This window comes from Phoenix dactylifera, chromosome 5, assembly GCF_009389715.1.
Source record: "Phoenix dactylifera cultivar Barhee BC4 chromosome 5, palm_55x_up_171113_PBpolish2nd_filt_p, whole genome shotgun sequence".
NCBI classification, from domain to species: domain Eukaryota; kingdom Viridiplantae; phylum Streptophyta; class Magnoliopsida; order Arecales; family Arecaceae; genus Phoenix; species Phoenix dactylifera.
In genome coordinates this window covers 3,605,758-3,625,542 of record NC_052396.1, presented here as the reverse complement: position 1 = coordinate 3,625,542, position 19,785 = coordinate 3,605,758, and the positions used below count along the sequence as shown (strand labels likewise).

Genomic DNA, 19,785 nt, shown 5'->3' with positions numbered 1-19,785 from the left:
TATATACGTATATTCACAAATATATACACACGAAACAAGTTGGATTACCTTTTTCAAAAAAAAATCAGCACTCAAGAGGGAGAGAGAGCTCATCGAATCATTTATTCAGAATCCCTCTCTAGCTGCAAGGAGTAGTTTTCTGCAAGAAAGTTCAAAAGACTGCAAAGGTTGCCCTTCATTTTACAAGGTTCAAAAACGAGACAACCATGGATAAGACACACATTGATAAGATAGTAGGCTTTGGCATGTAAATCTCTTTCCCGATCACTTCTCACTATAGTAAATTATCAGGTGCATCAAAATCATGGCAATTAAAGTGGATAATATGACCACCATGTGGATAAGCGAGAATAGGATTCCAAGCAAGGTCGGTCCCATTTCGATTTTATGGAGCTTTGTCGTGGCGTATCTTAGAGCCTAGGCTGGATTTCGGTTGTATCTTTCACGTAAAGGGATGATGCCTCTTCATTTGCAACATCAATTATTGGATTGCATAATTGAGATACATGCAGCAGATAGATAAAAGGCAAATCGAGCGGATTGGATCGCCTCATTTGCTGCTCAATATTCAGAAGATTTTCTATGGATTTAGTAGACTTCTCCTTCTACTTTATGTTGTCTTTTGCTAGTAATGTAGCTGGCTATGCTCATGTCAGAGCTATATGAGTAGCCGATTTATCAAAAAAAAAAAAAAAAAGGGGTAAGATTCCAGTGCTGTAGAAGTTGTTTGAAGCACGATCCAACGGTTGATATAGCGGCAAAAAAAAAAAAAAAAAGATCAATGCGATGATAGAACCCGAACCCAGGTGGAGTGGGGTGGTTTGGGTATGCGCGCGCGGTGGATGGGTAGTAAACTCCCGTGCTAAAAGGAAAGAGAGAGAAGAAAAATATTGTGTGCCGTGTCCCTAGACTCGGCCAACCATGCTTGTACGTTATCTATTAATTAATTAGCATTTCTCTTCGACCATTCATCAAACACTTGCCGACCATCGAAGGAAACCAAGGGACAATACTATCCCACCAGCCGGACGTCTTGAGAGCTGAAACATTCTTATCCAAGAAGGGACCCAATTCGGACAAAGGCTCCGATTCTTCAACCGCCGGAGATCGCACCCCTTTTCACCGCTTCCTCTTTTCTTTCTTTCCTTTTCTTGGCGATCCACTCGCATCCAGAGCTGGAGATTTCCGGTGATGAAGGATGTGAGCGGTTCTTTCTATTCCGGGAGCTCGGGAATCTTTTCATTGGATGGAGGGCGGAGAGGAATCTCACAAGGTAAGCGCTTCTCGAATTCGCTCATCTGAAAATCTCCAAGAATTGATAGCCATTTTGATGGTGGAATTCGATTTTAGGGTTCTTTGTCTCATTATATCTTTTCTTTTATTATAGAGTAGATTACGAGATTGGGATGGGATGATGGGACGAGAGGATGCATGAATTCTTGATTGGATGAGGGCTAAGATTAAGTGGGAATTTTTTTTTTTTTAAAAAAATATAAAGCTACGATCTTGATGAATTATTTAGATGCCTGATTGATGAATTATAACGATGTCTCCTTGGATTGCGTGACTTCTTGTTGCTTTGAATGGTTTTATCTGTTTTGCTCTCTCTGAGGGATGCTTTGGCATTTTGCTGGGCTTCTTTCAAACCCGTAGTTATCCTGTGATCAGGAACGCGAAGCATAGTGTTTGATGCACCATACATCAGAAATATTTTCCCGAGAAAAGTACCAAAAACTATACATTTGATCAGGTGTTTTTGACTTTGCCTATTTGCTATTGTTCAATCAAAGCATCTGAGAGCTTTATAGTTCCATTGCTAATAATCTTAGCATATCACAAATTAGGCATAGTGATAAAGAATGAGATTTTAAAACTTGTTTGTCTAATGTGCTCGGTGTGGTCATTGACTGGAAGCTGAAACTCCACTAGGCATTGGTAATGGAGACAAACAAACCTCATCCCATCTTTATGTTGTTGGCTTATGGATCATTGTTTCATAGTTTCTCTTCTTTATGAAACTGGCTTCCTGCTTCCTCAAACCCTCATTTTTGTCTAAAAATCATCTACCAGCGAGAATGGTATTTAATTATCCAGTCTCATTGTTTTTTTTTTCTGGTGCATGCTCCTCATAGTTTAAAAGATTGAGAGCGCCCTATCAGACACCTTTTCACCCTGTTCATTAGACATCTTCCTTTTTTGTGTGTAAATAAAAGCATGAAGTGTGAAGTCATAGGACCAGATGGAGGATATTGGTTCTCCAAAGCTGAGTTGTCTAGGATTTCGAAATCCACCTAAAGTGGTCCTAGTCCCTCTGACTTTTGTTTCTTAGTATCTGCCCACTTATTTTGGAGATATCACATTGGTAAGCTGGTCAGCCATCAATAGGATCAAGTATCCCACATTGTCTGTTTCAAAAAATATTTTCATGTGCTGATTTTCTTCCAATTTTCTTCATGCTATCTCATGGCATTTCTCTTAGTCTACATGCTTAAACTGATACAAAATGCCGAATGCTTGTTGTGCATGTTATCTCAAGGCTTAGTGAACTGTGATGATGCAGCTTGAAACTGAATTATGGAATAAACAGGGATTCTTTACATTGAACTGCAAAGTTAATTTGTTTTAAGTTAGATAGAAAGTTAACGATTGATGTGCAATGGACGGTGGCATGGTATGTATAAGTGCTTGATGTAAACTACAAAGTTACCACTTCTTTTTCCAATCTAACTTCCTCCATAAGGAAAATGGAGCTTAATGATGATATAGTTCTTCATCAAACCAAATAATTGTAGTTGGGAATTTCATTGAACATCCAAATGGATAACAGACCTTTCTTTTTTTTTTAAAAAAAAAAAGAAAGAGGGAAAGACGAGCTTAAAAATAGCATATCATTTTTTTTATTATACTAAAAAGCTTATAATTCGAATAATGTTTTTTATCTGAACAAAATTTAGATCTAAATGCTATGCAGATTCAGTTCCAAACCAAAGGGCCATAAAGTCTAGAATTTGATTTTGTCCATGGTTAACAGCCACTTGATCAAAAGAAGCTCAAACTGTGAAACAAATCATAATTTCAGAATTGCAGCTCCAATTGGTGAAGCACTTATACTAAAATGATCGGAACACTATGTTGGGTGATCCACGTTTCATCTAGAAGGATAGCTGAACTAAGTAATCAAGGTCCTCACCTTGTTAAACCTTCAACACAAGTAAGTCCCTCTTATCACAAGGGTCACCACAGGTATTCATTTCATATGTGTACACTATCTAAGCTTACCTTCCAATATTTCTTGTACTTCTTTAGCTCTCAACAGTATTTTGATTTCCAATCCTGTTGTTGTATGACCACCATCCACCTCTGTTTATCTCTGGAACAGTGCTCGATCTATTAATCTTGGGCAATTTTTGATGAACCATCACTGAACTAAAAAAGAGAGAAGAGAAAAAACTCGTTTCCAACACTCATGTGTGGTCTCTGTCCTGGATACTCACCTATAAATCTATAACTTTTTTCTTTAGGTCTTGAAGTATTTGGAAGACAACACCCTGAACCTCCTCTTTGCTCTACCGGTGCTTCTCTATTTCAATTCCGATACTAAATCCATCTTGTCATTTTCTATATAGCAGATCCAAATAATTAAAATGACCACATAAAGCTATTTTGAGTCTGTAAGTTTGAATAAGACATCTTTCTGTAAATCCGCTAAAACTGTATTCAATATATGGGTTGATTCTAGCTCTTTTTAGTCTTCTATGTCTCAAAAATCTCCTCTCCTCTTTAAATCTAATCCTGCATGTATCATGTTATGCTATTATCAGTCTAAAACAATATTATTAGTAAATAATGTACATAACTCGTTCATCTGTTATTTCTGGATCACAGAAAAAGCTGCCTTGTGCTATATGTTTTAATCCTTCCTACATTAATGATTTACGTGAAGAAAAGGTTTAGTCCGATGCATGCTGATAATATTTACATGTTATTCTGGAGAGAGAGTGGATTTATGATTAAAGTGGCATGAGAAAACATGTATATCTGTACTCATAGACATTAGCTATCGATTTGAAGAACCAAAGATGCAAGAAAGAGGTTGGATTGGATTTTTGGAGTTTGAATTTAGAGGTGTGAACTAACTATCAAGCATGAAGGCAAGAATTGTAGAAGAGAAACATTGTTCTGGTTTTGCAAAAAGTACCAGTGAGGAAAATTCCTGTTGGTTGGGTACAAGAAACTGCAAACTTGTAAGGTGGGACAACTGTCAATAGCCAAAGATTCATAATCAGAGGTTTAACAAACATGCTGAATATGAGAATCAGAGGTCTCTGTATTAAGCAAGCCCAGTTTCAGCCTTCCAAATATATCGCACATGCACACGCGCAAACACAACACAGATAGAAAGAGCCAGAGAGACGAGAAAAGAATGAAGTGTCATTTTCCTGTTGGGAGTGGGTTGGATGGCTTGTGTGTTTTTATTTGTTCTGTTGGGTGTGATGAAAAAGGGTTGCAATCTCTGGAAGGTCATAAATATTTTGATGGGAACATCTTAAAGACAGTTTTGTTATGTATGAAATAAGCATGTTCTTTCAGAAATAATTGTATCATTAAACATTATGATAGACATGGTACCTTGTATTTGCAGCAGCACCGTGTATATCAGACCAACTTTGTTTATTCTATATCAAACTCTAACTGGATGCAATGTTTTACTTTCAGGACCACTACAAAGTTCTGGAGGTTGACTATGATGCAACAGATGAGACCATAAGATTGAATTATCGAAGACTTGCACTTGTGAGTTATCTAGAGGCTTCTTATTCAAATATTTTATCATTTGCTATAAAACATTTTATTATAGAAATTCTAAGGAGAGTAATACAGCATTCTATTTCTCATCCATGACTAGAAGTGGCACCCTGACAAGCACAAAGGCAATAGTTCTGTTACGGCAAAGTTTCAGGAAATAAACGAGGCTTACAAGGGTAATTTCTATGAATTTCTGATGTTTTTTTCCTCTTTTTGGTTGGAGAATGTCTTAGAAACTGTAAAATCATCTCTGGAAGATGATGGTGGGTCATACATCTCATGATGAAGGCTGATTTTGGTTAATACATTTAATGGCTTTGATTTTTTTCTTTTTTTGTATTTTCTTTGGGATTACATACACTCAGAATGTTGGATCAGTTTGTATGGCGCTATGAAATCACATAGAAAATTTTGATTATGAAATGTTTGAAACTAAATTTTACAATTTATTTTCTGCAGTATTAAGTGATCCAGCTAAGCGACTTGAGTATGATATATCTGGCACCTATGAGATCAATAGATACACTTTAAGAGTAAGAATCGCGAACAAAAATGATGATCTGGGTCATTGATTTGTGCTTATTTTTATTTTTTTTCCCCCTAAGATTTTATGGAATTGCATTCTCTGGATCTGATTATTACTTTTCCTTATTCAGGAATATCTTACCAGGTTCAAAGGAATGATACTCACCTGCAATGGTCTTGGTATCAATCATTCTCCATTTTGGTAATTAATGTGCTAATTATTTCTTCTAAGTTCTTGCAGAGGTAGTTGCTATGCAAGTTTGCAAAATGATAAGAGACACATTACAGATTTCTATTTTTCAGGACCCAACAGCTGATGGAATCTGAATCAATTGATCAGTAGAACAGTTCCTATTTTCTCCATTTCTTTTATATTGGAATATTGGCCCTTCTGGGTGTCATTTGATGTTGTTTTGTTTCAGTTCCTTTGAAGCTGTCACCTCATATTATCCTTTGCCGGTCTGATACTTTGTAAAGTGACGAGGAATTGTCCAATTGAAATATGCATGAGGTAATATATATGTTACTTTGGACCTCTTTTCTGCATGCAGTTGTGTTTCTAATCATCAAGATGGCTGTATTTATACTCCTGATACACATCAAGGGGTATCAGTTTTTGTTCTAGCAGATGGCTTTACCCCACGCCCTCTCTCTGTAATATCGACACATCGTTGCCGGCCTGAGTGAAGTTTAGGTTAACCATTCACATCATTCTTTACATTATATCTTCTCCATCAGCATCAAATCCTGTTAATTATTGGCCAACTTGCCTAGCAAAATTTGTGGCCTATCTCTCCACACAATGGTCGGAAATTTTAATGTCACAAGCTAACCTTACATCCTGTTGTAGAGCCACCAAGTGTCGGCAGAGCTGACTCAGAAAAGCAGAAGAAAAAGAAGAAGAAGATTTTGGGGTCCTTTTGAGAGATTGATAGACAGGTCCATTCAAAAAAAAGAAGAAGAGAGAGATTGATGGATGGATGGGTTAGGACAATGGGGATACAGACAGGAGGGCTGACTAGATTTGGAGCAACACCCATGATGGGTAAAAATAGTGATTACTTGCCAAGGTTGGTTTGAAGACATGAGAGCTCCATACGACCGTGATAGGGTTAGGGTTTGAAGGGGGAAAAAAAAAAAGAGACTGGAAATAGAATCATTTTTAAAGAATCCAATTTTTCATTTTTTTTTGGTTTTGCATAGAAGTAATATGTATAGTTTATTTTCAAATTCTAGGAAAGATTGGATTTTTTTCATTTCGTCTGGAGCCTTCTTGGAAACATAATTTTAATAGCCTGAAGAAGAAGTGATATCCGATTTTCCTTCTCAGTTCTACATTTCTTTTCCTATACGTTGATCCATGGATCATATGGTCCAAGAACTAAACACTTTAGGCGGGGAAGTTTTTCATATTACATCTCGATCTCCAGATCATATAATCCAAAGTCCGAATACTTACATGGGGAAAGGGAATTGTATCAGAGAGAAATTTGTCTTTTCCTTTGTTATATCTTGATCTACATATCGTATGATCCAAATTCCATGCGTACTTTGAAGCTTGATTTGTCTTTTTTTTTTTTTCCCTCCTTGTACCTTTTAATGGTTTGTGCCAACTAAGAAAAAATAATAATTTAGGACTAATTTGGTACGCGAAAAAAAGAAACAAAAAAATGTGATCAGTAGGTAAATAGAGAAAGATTTTTTATTTGATTAAAGTTTTCAAAGAAAAACGATAAAAAAATAACATTTTTGTTGGAATAAGATTTCTATATTTTGTGAAAAAAATTCACGCGAAACATTGAAAAACTAATTTTTTACTGATTGAAATTTAGAATCTTTTTTTTAATTATTATATATAAGATTGAAATATATAATAAATATTTTATATAATTTTTTTTTAAAAAAAGTAGACATTTGACCAAACATAATTCATATGATATTTTTTCATGATGAATCAAATATCATAACATTATTTTTACAAATATCATATTTTATAAAAATTATAAAAAATATATTTTGGAAAACTAGTTCGACAAGATGTCAATGCATGCCACAAGGACATTTAAAGCTGAACCGGATGCCTCCGCGACGTCATCTTGCGGTGTGCTTCTCAGGTGCATCAAGAAAACTATGTGCTTTCTTTAATAAATATATGGAGTATTTTATCATCTGAATTCAAATCCAGAAACTACTCGTTGATCAACGAACCCAAATTGTATTGACAAGCCAAGATCATAGTTTGCTCTATATTCTAACAAGAGCTTCACAATCACCACTACGATTTTCTTCCAAATAGGCAAAAAAAAACATGGAGTGGGCCCTCCTCGAGAAAAACATTGGAACCTTCCTGATTATCTAAAGAAATTAGAAGGGTACATATGATCACAAGAACAGGAGACATTTTTTCTCATACACACGGTTGATGAACAGCAGATCCAAGAAAGACGAGGAAAAATATAAGAATCAGCAGCACGGAACTCTCGCGCTCTCGGTCAACGAAGGGAGGCGCAGAGAGAGGTCCAGACTAATTTTGGGGAGGAGAGCCCACGAAGCTCCGAATCTGGTCGAGGAATGTGGTGTCCTGCGGGCGGTCCTTCCGCTTAACGTATCCCCTCGCCTCCTTCTCCGAGTACGCCTCGAACCCCCGCTGCCCGCTCCTCCTCCACAGCTCCGCCGCGTAGCTCCGGTGCGCGTAGTACGCCACCGCCTCCTCCTTCACCTCGTCGTCGCCGTTTTCCTCCTCCTCTTCGTCTCCTTCGCCGCCGGTGCCGACGGATCGGCGGCGGCGGCGGCGGGGGAGGACGACGGAGATGGGGAGGCGCTCGTAGTGGCCGCGGCAGGTTCCCTCGAGGTCGTCCATGCGGGCGATGCCGCGGGGGGAGACGGCGTACAGCTCGCCGCGGACGCGCTCGCCGGCGCCGGGGAGGTTGAGGAGGAAGGGCACGCGGTAGGGCCCGCAGACGAGGGGGAGGCGGCCGGCGGTGCGTGCGACGCCGACGAAGGCCGCGTCGCCGCTGCGGATCATCTCCTGGATCAGCCCGTGGTTGGAGAACCCCCGCTTCAGCGTCCCATACGTGAACACCAGCGTCCGATCCATCATCACCTGCGCCTCCGCCCCCATGACGATAAGCTATGTCCCTCTCTCTCTTATCTATTTCAATCGACGAGATTAAATCATTTGGACTTTTGTTTCCTGGAGTTTTATTGATAGGGAGGGGGAGAAAGGACAAGTTTCGGAAGGAGTACGGTCGATGGTTTGGGGTTTACGGCAGGGGAGGGGGTTCGGAGTAAATATATGCTGGTTGTTTGTTTGGGCTTCCTTAGGAAAGAAGGACCAAACGGAGGTAAATAAAAAGTGACGGCAGAATTCTCACCATGGGTATCGAAGATAAGGAGGGCGAGTTTCCAAAATTCGATATCAATATATTTTGACTATGATTATCCCGACAAAAACGAGTGAATGCCTCATTAAATATTAATATTGTAATTGAGATTTTTCAATTTTAATGTTCCTAGATTAATCCTAGTTTATTATATCGACAAGAATTTCGATAAATGATGCTGGTTGTTGTTACATTGAAAGTTCCTTTTGTTAGATAGCACAAAAAGATTGGCACAACCCGTGAGAATGGATAGAGCATATGAGCAGTAGATTGAATGATGAGCCTCAGGAACTTTTTTGTGTAATTAATTGGCGCCTAAAAGCATTCCTTGTTTTGTATAATTAATTAGTGCCTAAAAGCATTCATCTCAAATCTTCGTCACCTTCCATTTTTTAAAAGATAAATCATGATCTAGGATCATCATTTTCTTGATCATCCACTGAGATGGCTGAGTTATTAGGATTTAATTAAATATTCACAACTATCAGAGAGACTTTTAGTGGCCTATTGTTCCTTAATAGTAAGATATTAGTAGGTGCCCTACAAGACCTATCAAAAAAAAAAAAGAAAAAAAGAAGAGGTTAATGAGCATAGCAAATAGAGGGTGCACGGTGCACTTTGGCCAAGCCAATAAAGTTGTATAAAATTTCTAAAAGTTTGCGGTGTCTTTCTTTATGTTATATATATATATATATATATATATATATATATATATATATATATATATATAGAGAGAGAGAGAGAGAGAGAGAGAGAGAGAGAGAGAGAGAGAGAGAGAGAACAAATGGGCTACCCAAAATGGATTGGATATGTCTCATTCTTGAAGGCATGATTTACTCTCAAGAAGAGACTAGGTTAAATTTGGCTGGTTTATACTCCAATGATGTGTTAATTAACCATTTGATTGTTAGTCCTGATTTTCTAGTAATTTGGATCCTACTCACTTTGTTAAGAATGAAGGAAACATGAAAACAAGATAACATGGAACCAATAAAACTAAGTGATGTCACCGGTCACAGTCATGGAATTAAGGAACTAACATAATCGATGCAACTCAGTTGGATCAGATCTTGACTAATTGGTAAAGTTAGATTGATAGGACTAGAAATTTCCTCTAGCAATATGAATTAACGTGTGAATTTTGTTATAACTTCTACTTTGCATCGATGCAATTTTTACAAATACTTTGTCAAACTTGATACAAGGTAAAGAAAATCTCAAAAAGAATGAAAATAAAGAACAATTATAGGATAAATTAAAATATTGTGGTGTTTATGTAGGAAAAAAAAGGGCATCATAATTCTCTTAGTTATTTTTAGGTGAGGGAGGAAAATGAAGAAAACCTACAAAACCGTTGCACGAAACGTGCCTTTCCGAGCAATTGCAGCTTTCCGACCACCATTCGCCATGTTTGCCACAACCACAACTTTTGCCATCATCATTGATGCCAATTGCTAGTGCTAACTATGACTACTACCGCCATCTCCTCTTCTACCATCCATATCGCTATCATACTTGCAAGCGTTATCACCATTAGTATATGACTACATTGTCACCGCTACTTTTTCCACACATTCACATCAATTCCTTTCTTTCTTTTCTTCAAATTAACTTCTCTTTTCCATTATTTTCTTTAGGAAAATGATGTACATCTCTCAAAAGAGACCTAAAAATAGTGTAATCCTAAATAGGTATGTTTATAAGCAATAATGCAGCCGATTGGGTGACATCTTTTGTGCTGGTATAGTGATGTGGGCGTCTTCTTTTGAGCTACCTCGGCGTCTCTATAACTTGATTGTATCGAATGCTTGTGGATATATCTATTTTAATGCTTCATAATGTAACCAGTCTCAACCAAAAAAAAAAAAAGTTATCTTTTTTCGGTACAAGAGTAGGTATATTTATCTTAAGAAACAAACTAAGGCCCCTGAATTAGATGTAAAGCCGGTTCACAGCCTTGGGTAACCTCTAGGGGATACTAGGAGGCGCTTCTTTCTTAATAATTGTGTTCCTAACATTTTATAATCAACAAAAGATATCTAGGAAAGCCTTGGTTCCCTTTGAAAAACTCCATGACAGAGACTAATATTTCATGGGCCAAGTTGTGGGCCACGGTGGAAGGCCCTCTTTGTGCTATAGGCACTACTGGGCCACACAATCCCATGCAAAACGTCCAACACTTATTAGCAAGACATTATAGCATTGGCTTTACTCAACCACATCAACCCATCAATGCATCTGGACCAACCATGTGATATGCACCTCGTGCCACTTAATTGTTATAAAGCGTTACACTGAATCACCATCATCATATGTACCTATAAAAATCCGTAATTTCCTAGAGCTGGAGGAGGCTAACTTATTTATGGCTAAGCCCTCCTGCCAAATCTTTTTGAATTTAAACAAGGTAGGATTTGGGCACTTGACATCACACAAATTACAAGTATGAGAATTGGGTGGAAGCATGTGGCAGTAAAAAATTCAATCATAATAATCATATTCACAACCAGCCAAATTTTTTTCCATTTTTTTCAAACTATTTCGGATCCGATTTATCCATCCTACCTACCATAGTTGCAATAGAAAGTCAAAAGCCATGGCCCGAAAAACCGGAGGGGAGGCATGAAGAATTGGGGAAAGTTTGTCATCCGTAAAACCAAGAAGTAGGGCCCAAAATGTGAAAAAATAACCCAACGGGCCCCAACTGTTGGCGTCATGCGGGATAAAGACATCGCACGTAGTGTGTTGCGTGCGGGCCCGCCACACTTGACCAAAACGCCTCCGTACTTTCGACAACAACGTCAGGTTTCACAAAACCCTCAACTTTTACCTTTTCACGACGTTTCTTTATCCTCCTCCCCTCGGTGACCGGTCATACTTACACAAATATCGATATAAAGATGAAAACGTCAAATTAACGTTCAGGATTGAAGAATTTAACCAAAAAAATCCAAAATAATTCCTGCCGCTCATTCTGCATCATCACACAAACGAACTGTGATTGGTGTGGTGAATGTGGTATAGGATATAATTTTTTCACTGTAACTCGATAGAGCCAGCGGGAGGCGTGGAATCTAAAGAAAAGAGCGGGTATGTATATAAAATTACCATTAATTTCTTTTTTAATATTTTATGTAAACTATCATATGCACTCGATGATCTTGCGAGCGTGCTTCGGAAATGGAGCGAAAATATCAAATTTTTTGGTGAACTTCAACCACTTTAACGGCGTGAATACATGGGCACACGCGAATGTTTGTACTTCGTAGCTATATTCCCCTCCACGTGACATCAACATCTGCAATAATAACCTGAGGCGTGGCATTATCGCGATTCCGAAAGAGGCCGCCGAAGGTCCCAATCGGCATCCGAAAAAGCGAGCACGACCAAAGAGCAAAACGACGGCACCAAGTCTACGACGGACGCGCCCAGCACGTGAGATGATCGAAGCATCGCTACCAACCTAACCCAACTTTTCCCGCATCGTTTTCGTATCCTACGGTCCAAATCAAACGTAGGATACGCCAATTATTGCTACGGATATGTATGCGCCTCAGAACCCCGCAGCAGAAACGATCTATTGCTTACCATCTGATGAACATCAGACGCTCGACAATTCCATTTTCTTCCAATTGCCATACGATAACAAGAAAGTTTTAATTAGTCGCCAAAATTCTTAGATTTTATTACAGTATATATATGTATATAGCAAAAATAGCTGATGAAATTATATATATATTTTTTCTTTTTTGGGAACCATTTATCAGCCATCATGACCGGCGCGCTTCTCAGCCCCGGGAGAGCGGCGATCGCTGCTGGACGTCCTTCGTCGACTTCCGGTGCCGGAAAGCCTTCATCGGGCTTGGAAAAAGCCACACCCACCCCTTCGCCCTCCCTCCGCCACCGTCGGAATCCGGGTAAGCCACCACCCCGACCGACCTCGATCTCGACAGCTTCACCACTGGCGGTTTCCTCGCCTCCTCCCCCACGTCGACCTTCCTCCTCGAGAAAGACCAGAACGCCCCCCACCCACGCCCCCGGCGCTCCCGCGGCCGAGAAACAACGCCGGGCCCGCCATCCCCTGCGGCAACCGATCTCGACCGCAGGAGCTGGAACCCCGGAAGTCCGGACCGGCGGAACGCCGGCTCGCTCTCGATGAGGTTCGAGACCCGCCCTACAGCCCCGATCCCGGCGTCGCCGCTGCTGGATCTCAAGAGGACGGCGGAGTAGAGAGAGGAGAACGAGGACGCCGACGACGACGACGAGAGTGGGGAGCACCCGCAGGGGCGCACGTTAGCGCAGTCCGGGCACAGGAGCAGGAGCCGGTCCCGGAGGCAGGCGGGGCAAACGCCGTAACAGGGCCGTGACGGATGCTTCCAGCATATCCATCTCTCCTCCTCCCATAGAGCGAGCTCCCCCATCGTCGATCTCCGACTCCCCCTTTGTCGTCCGCCGTCCGATCCCTCCTCCTCCTCCCGCTCTTCCAACCTAGGCTATTTCCGGAACGGGAAAACACTGACCCGTTCTCTGGTTTTCGGGACTAAAGCGCAATATATAGAGAGCGTCTCCGGACTTAAATTAATCGCGGGCTCTGGACCAATCTTTGACCGTCGGTTTGATAATGATGGCCGTCCTATCAAGATCAGACGCCTGAGATTTCGTGTAATTTGTTCCTTTACGGGTAAAGTACACTGTTTGACTTATTTTATAGCTGTGATTGTGGCGGATGGCAGACACGTCATGTCCTGTTGGGACAGGCAATCACTGACCACACGTTTCCCCCGCCGGGGCCGTCTGATGGGAAGGCAACCGATTGTGCGCGCTGCGATGTGACCGTCGCTCGGCCGAGGGGGGGCGCATGATCGCGCTTTCTTCGAGGTGGGCCGAACATTCTGCACTTGGACGAGAATATGGGGAGGCCTTTCGTTAGGGACCCAACCGAAATCCCGGAGAAGATCCAGTGGACCGGTCCATGTCCTGGAGCACGTGTACGGCAGATAACGGGATGAATCCTCAGCCCTGTTTTGATCTTGAGTGCTTAAATAAAGTACGGTAACGTGTCGACAGGCTATTGGACTGGTCCACTGGACCTGGTCGATGTCATAATTTTCCAGCTTGACGGCATGGTGGGCCCACGGTGAAGGAAGAACGGCGTCGTAGTTTCCTTTTGCCGTTCGTCGCACTTGGCAAGGACGGACGCTTTAGCAAGTCGAGTTCTTGCCAGGAATGGAGGAAATAAGGAAGAGGGTATGCGCTCATCCAGCTTTCTTTGAGTTAATTGGTTGACGCGTTCCTTCAATATTTCATTGGCATGGTACTTTTCAAAAAAAAAAATAGTATTTATGATCGCGTGTAAAAGTGAATTGTAATGTTGTTTGTTATCCATGTTTTCCTCTATTTATAGTTTATGTATTTCATTTTTTTTTGAAATATACAGTTTTTTTGAAGCGATCCATGTTGTTTGTTATCCATTTTTTTAAAAAAGTTTTTTAATGACCTCAAATAGCCTTCAAATAAAGAGTCTTGTGATAGACGAATGGTTTCATGGATAGCTCTGGCTATTACAATGATGTTTTGTTGATTGAATGATTTATGGTTTCAGCTATGTGCGTTCTAATCTTTTGCCTGATGTCCACAAAAATCCCACACCTTCATCCCTGCCAGTTGTGACTAAAGAGCTCAGTTCACCAAAAGAGCCGGCGCTGACCTTTGCTCCGAGCTGTGGGGCAAAAGGCAGACCGTTGCACTAATTCATCACCCTTATTTGTATTTTGATGGCCGATAATTTAACATAAGTTTCCACATATACTTTGGATGAAAACGATCTTTTTGAAACAATAGTAGCGTGGCAGGAATGTTGCAAGATGATGATTAGTCCCTCTTCCACCGAAGAGGTCTCAACTAATAAGAAGAAAACAACTGAGAAGGTCTACGGCAGCCCCACCTAGTGAACAACGGCTTATGACCGTCATCTTCCTTCAAGCGATGGAGGCCTATATATAGAGCGAGCCCTACTGGCCGACCATGAGACAGGGTGCCCTTTGATCTATAAAACCAATAACTTCAACGTTCAAACAAACTTTACCGCCATCACTTGCCATTCCAAGTCAAAGTTTGAACTATTCTCCATGCATATGGCGACTGTAACCGCCAATTTAGATTACAAGGTCTCTAGGTTTTGAATTATGCATCAATCCAATTATGCCAATTTTAAATTGTAATTATGGTGATATTAGGATTTTAGATTTGGCGTTACGAATGCCTGCGACTGATCCAAGAGGAGGGTATGTGTGCTCGATGGCTGCAGTCCCACACCCCATGAAAAATATTTGGAATCTGTTCTATTAAGATTTTTCATTTGTTACGGATTGTTAAATATGCTCGATTTTTGACTGATGTTTCTATATATGGCGATAAATTTCTTAAACATTTTACAAAAAAAATTAATGTTGTCTAAATTTTATAATAGATCCGTGTTGCAGAATCTCCTAGTCCACATAGGTTATGAGATGGAAAATGCTTGTTAGAATGTATTATTTGGATTTCTTGATTTTGTATAAATATCTAAAATCTATCCAGCGAATAATCGATGTGGGACTAAACGCATGCCAGCATCGGTGCTCACAGTGCAGCCACGCCGCTTCTATTATATACTAGATGATAGGATGTAGGTTTCTGATGTCACTTGAGTTTAAAACTGAACTGTAGTTAATATGATATTTGTAATGTGGAATAAATACCTCCACGGTTTGCCTTAGATATGTAGAGAAGTCCATTAAAGATTTCTTTCACCCCGAGGAAGAAGGAGCTATAGGGGGGTCGGGATTTACTTTTTGCCATCGGTTTCTCTTATTTATGTTTTCTGAAGTCCACCAGATCTCCCCTTCTGGTGATAATAATGCGTCGTGCCGGAATTGATTGCATCCTATGCTTTGCCTTTACGTTTCTATGTTTCAAACCGGTGCTGTAATTCTATTGATGTCCTACTGGCAGTTCATTATTTATTGCACCCACCAGACCTCCATGGGACTCTCAAAGTCTGAGACTCTCAGTGGATTCTGTTCCCTTTTTGTTTTTGGGCTTTCTGTCTTTTTAACTACGTCTCATGGTTAATCTTTTATTTTCTCATTCACTATAAAGGACCTGTTCAATTAGCTTATGCATACAAATTCACTCCTTTACTTTTCTCCACACAGCAGCAATTCTTACTGCAAGCAACCGCCCCATCCAACTTGTTTTTTTTTTTTTTTTTTTTTTTTTTTTTTTTTTTGTGTGCGCGCTAAAAACGGGTTTTCATACAAAACGTGTACGAATACACACAATAAAGTCAAAAAATACTAACTCACGGAGAGCCAGAGGCAGCTTCCCCTCCCCCGCCCAAAGGGTGTATCCTGAATGATGAGCCGCGAAGGTAGCCACCCAGTCGGCTGCCCCATTGGCTTCTCGAAATACATGCTTGGCCTGAATGGCCACCCCAACCGCACACATCATCCCTATGTCCCGAACCAAGGGGTGGTCTGAGCCCTCACCCCTCAGCCCCTTCTGAATCCAACTGATAACTGTGACTGAGTCGCCCTCCAAAACAATCGAGCCAGCCTGCAAAGCCTGCCTCGCATATCGAAGACCGGCCCAGGCAGCTCGTAACTCTGCCCCGGGGACCGACGTGCCGAACAGCTGACAGCCCCCTGCTGCCACGACTCTAGAGTGCGGGTCCCGTATCACAAAGCCCGCACCACCTCGCGCGCCTCCATCCAAAACCGATCCATCGAAATTGACCTTGAGGAAACTCGGGAGTGGGGGTTCCCAGGTGAAGAACACCATCTGAGAAGCTGCCGAAGCAGAAAGAGAACCCCAGGTTCCCCGAGCTATCAGAGGTCCATCTGAAGAGGATTTGATCTCTAATGCCTGTACGCGCGCTAGCTCCACCACGAATCTCGGTGACACCCTGCGCTCACCGAGGGTACGAGCGTTCCTTGCCAGCCAGATCTGATGTGCTGTGCAAGTCGCTCGAATAGCCTCCTGACATGTCCGAGGGCGGACCAACCACTGCTGCATCGTCTGTAAAAACTGAGGCCTCCCATGCCAGACCTCCTGCGGGAACCCTGCCCACTGCCATGCCGACCTTGCCCACGTACACTGGAAAAGCACGTGGTCGACCGACTCCTCCACACTGCATGTCCCGCACTCCGCAGGGATCTCACATCCTCGCCTACTCAACGCTGCTCTCGTCGGGAGACGGTCCCACGCCACCTTCCATAGGAAGAGTGCAGCCCTCGGGTGAAGCCCTGACCTCCAGATCCATTTGTAGTCCTGCCCTGGCTCATGCTCCTGCTGGATAACACCGGCGAGATCTCACAGTCGGACCCTGGATCGGTAGGAGGTGCCCCACACCCTGACATCAGGCCCCCCACAGCCTGGCACCGGAAGAGACCGGATCCTCTCAGCTAGGTGTCCCCCGAACAGCTGACGTAACCTGGCATCATCCCATGCTGACTCTCCTGGGGCCAGAAGATCAAAAACCCGCAGTCCCTCCGCAGCCGCAGCATCGATCATGGTCGGCCAGCACCTCAGTGGGACAGTGTCCACCCATGGGTCCGCAGTCACATCAATACTCCGCCCATCGCCGACTATCCACCTGGTATTTGCCGACACCGTCGGCACATACCTCCCAATCTCACGCCACATGAAGGAGACTCGCCGCCCACTCCATGCCACCTCTGAGCCGTCGCGTCCATATCTGGCAGCCATCACCTGACTCCACAGCCCGTGTGGCTCTAGCAGGAACCGAGCTGCATGCCGAGCAATGAAAGCCTCGCGACGCTCCAGCAGGGATTGCACCCCGAGACCGCCCTCGCTGGTAGGCCGGCAAACGTGCTCCCAGGCTACCAGATGCACCCCGCGGCCTCCGCCATGTGACCCCCACAGGAAGCACCGCAACAGTCGCTCGATCCTCAGTAAGGTCGTTTTCGGAACCACAGTGTTGGCCATGAGATAAACTGGCATGGACCCCAACACTGATCTGATCAAAGTCAGTCTCCCCATCATAGATAGGGAAACTGCTCTCCATCCCTCCAACCTGCTCTCTACCCGCTGCACCAGGCTGGAACACTCTGCCACTCGTAATCTGCGGCCTGTGATGGGAACTCCCAGGTAGGTCAATGTCTCCTCCTGCTCAGGAATCTGCAAAATCCCACGAATCTCCTGTCTGACCCTGCTCTCCGTACTCGGACTGAAGCGGACAGCTGACTTTTGGAAGTTAACTCTCTGGCCCGACGCCATACAGTAATCTGCTACCACCCTACGAAGGACCCGTGCATCAGAAACCCGCGCCCTGGCCAAAAGAAGACAATCGTCAGCGAAGAGTAAGTGGGAAAGAGGACTAGCCCCCTGGCCAACTTGTTCAATAGTGGAGAATAAATCTTGGATGCATCATTTATTATTTCTTCTTTTGGACCAAAGCCACGCATCAGCCTGACCTTTACAAAAAGAGATTTTATATAAACTATTTAAAAAAAAAAATTATAGAAAAAAAATACAAAAGAATAATAGAAATTTTTTATAAAAGATATTGCTTCGTAAGAAGATCCATTAAATTATTTAAAAAATTAAGTAAACTATAAGTAATTTGAAAAATCTTTATATTTTAAATGTGTAACTACATGAGCTTTGTTTCGTGATGCGAGCCAGTTTTTTTCTAAATAAGATAAATTAACGCCTCTCAATATGCGGCACCAGGTTACTCTAAAATTTGAGATGAAGATCTACCAGCTTCTCCAAACACAGATGCTTCTAGCCGATAAAAATTGACAAGACATGATGGCTACAACGACTAAGATAATATATATTTGTATATCCTACTAGGTAGATATAGATTTTTGAAAACATACTTATAAACTAGCAAGATTTGCTTGTGCCATTTGAGATTTATTTCATATACCAAACCATTGTTCGCAATATTTGTTCCAACTAACCAATCTACGTTGATAAAAGTTTAATATTACAACCCATAAAATTCTTAGCGAGACACCTCACTATACGGCAACCATGACACATCCGAACGTGCCCTTGGTTGAGAATTTTAATAAATTTTTTGGACCACATTGCCGCATCCAGATTTAGTGGGTCCAACTTCAAGATAGCAGGAACATGATCTTGTCTAGTATGCGACGGCATGGCTCATTATTTAGTCCTTCAATCCTCCATTCCTCCATTATTTTGTCTAAGCTGGGTTGGTGAGGCACAGCAAGGGGTTGGTCGTTAGTTCGTCCACATGGAAAGCATAAGATCTACGTCCATTTTGTGGAAACCATGGTGTCCCCGCCGACGACTTTTTAAAGGAGGAGATGGACCCTTTTGCGCTGTCTAAGGTTATTTCAAACGAGCATTAAATTTTCTTGGCGATGTTTACAAAACAATGAAAGATGCTGGGTTGGTTTCTTAAATGCCGGCTGGCGATCATTTTTCCTTAGTTTTGATCTACTGTTTGACCTGATAAAGATTTTCTTACGTTTTCGCTGCTATTTGCTAATCCAGAGACAAGACAACTTTTGACGCTCGTGTCGCCCTATTATGCATCTTCGTATTTAATATCTTGACAGATCTTTTAAAAAAAAATTATTTTTCTTCACTTTATAAAATATAATTAATAATTAATTATATAATTAATATTTTAAATTTTAAATTCAAAACTTTCAGTAGTCATCTGCATTACATATTAAAAAGAAACAAGTAAATACTCATATTTTCCATTCCAAGCGACATAAATATCAAGAGCTTATAATTTTGCAGAATTTCGTCTGGATATAGTAGAAACAGCTATTGTGATTCTTTGAAAAAGTTCTCCGAGATTGCTAGCTTATTGATAACATATCATGCATCTTATGATAGATTGTGCTTATATGTAGGGTTAATGGGAGTTAGTATGATATGTGAAATGACAAGCAACAAACTTTCTCTCTCTTTTTTTTTCCCTTCAAGGAAATGAAGAAAGCTATATTTCACTGCAACTCCAAATTATGCCCTCCAAATTGGGCTGATAAGTTTGATGCTTGAGTTTCAACATGGCTCCCAA

At 41.5% G+C, this 19,785-nt stretch overlaps 3 protein-coding genes across 8 annotated transcripts; 1 reads left to right on the top strand and 2 right to left on the bottom strand.

Moving 5' to 3' along the window:
* The first annotated feature begins 795 nt into the window (after positions 1 to 795).
* Positions 796 to 6,631, top strand: LOC103704704 (chaperone protein DnaJ-like). Of its 6 annotated transcripts, none has more exons than XM_017842160.3 (7): positions 796 to 1,273; positions 2,972 to 3,211; positions 4,717 to 4,794; positions 4,907 to 4,982; positions 5,266 to 5,339; positions 5,463 to 5,533; positions 5,754 to 6,631. In XM_017842160.3, exons 2-7 carry the CDS (start codon positions 3,116 to 3,118, stop codon positions 5,794 to 5,796), a joined length of 438 nt encoding a protein of 145 aa, XP_017697649.1. In that variant the 5' UTR covers positions 796 to 1,273; positions 2,972 to 3,115; the 3' UTR covers positions 5,797 to 6,631. The 6 variants fall into 6 exon arrangements, with proteins under 6 accessions (XP_017697649.1, XP_026659500.1, XP_017697651.1 ...); XM_026803699.2 differs by having other exon boundaries at positions 797 to 1,273; positions 3,080 to 3,211; XM_017842162.3 differs by having other exon boundaries at positions 800 to 1,273; positions 5,620 to 6,590.
* Positions 6,632 to 7,501: 870 nt separating this feature from the next.
* On the bottom strand, positions 7,502 to 8,826 carry LOC103704703 (putative gamma-glutamylcyclotransferase At3g02910). Its single transcript, XM_008788106.4, has one exon. The coding sequence runs from the start codon at positions 8,450 to 8,452 to the stop codon at positions 7,856 to 7,858; it is 597 nt and encodes a 198-aa protein (XP_008786328.1). The 5' UTR covers positions 8,453 to 8,826; the 3' UTR covers positions 7,502 to 7,855.
* Positions 8,827 to 12,311: 3,485 nt separating this feature from the next.
* LOC103704702 lies at positions 12,312 to 14,080 on the bottom strand. The gene has a single exon (XM_008788105.3). The coding sequence runs from the start codon at positions 13,133 to 13,135 to the stop codon at positions 12,503 to 12,505; it is 633 nt and encodes a 210-aa protein (XP_008786327.1). The 5' UTR covers positions 13,136 to 14,080; the 3' UTR covers positions 12,312 to 12,502.
* Positions 14,081 to 19,785: the final 5,705 nt, after the last annotated feature.

Bases quoted from the DNA above. Each gene is read 5' to 3' on its own strand.
- LOC103704704 (XM_017842160.3), top strand. From the start codon at position 3,116: ATGATCGGAACACTATGTTGGGTGATCCACGTTTCATCTAGAAGGATA. The intron at 4,983-5,265 runs GTAATTTCTATG...TATTTTCTGCAG, and splicing joins AATAAACGAGGCTTACAAGG to TATTAAGTGATCCAGCTAAG. The intron at 5,340-5,462 runs GTAAGAATCGCG...TTCCTTATTCAG, and splicing joins TCAATAGATACACTTTAAGA to GAATATCTTACCAGGTTCAA.
- LOC103704703 (XM_008788106.4), bottom strand. From the start codon at position 8,452: ATGGGGGCGGAGGCGCAGGTGATGATGGATCGGACGCTGGTGTTCACG.
- LOC103704702 (XM_008788105.3), bottom strand. From the start codon at position 13,135: ATGGGGGAGCTCGCTCTATGGGAGGAGGAGAGATGGATATGCTGGAAG.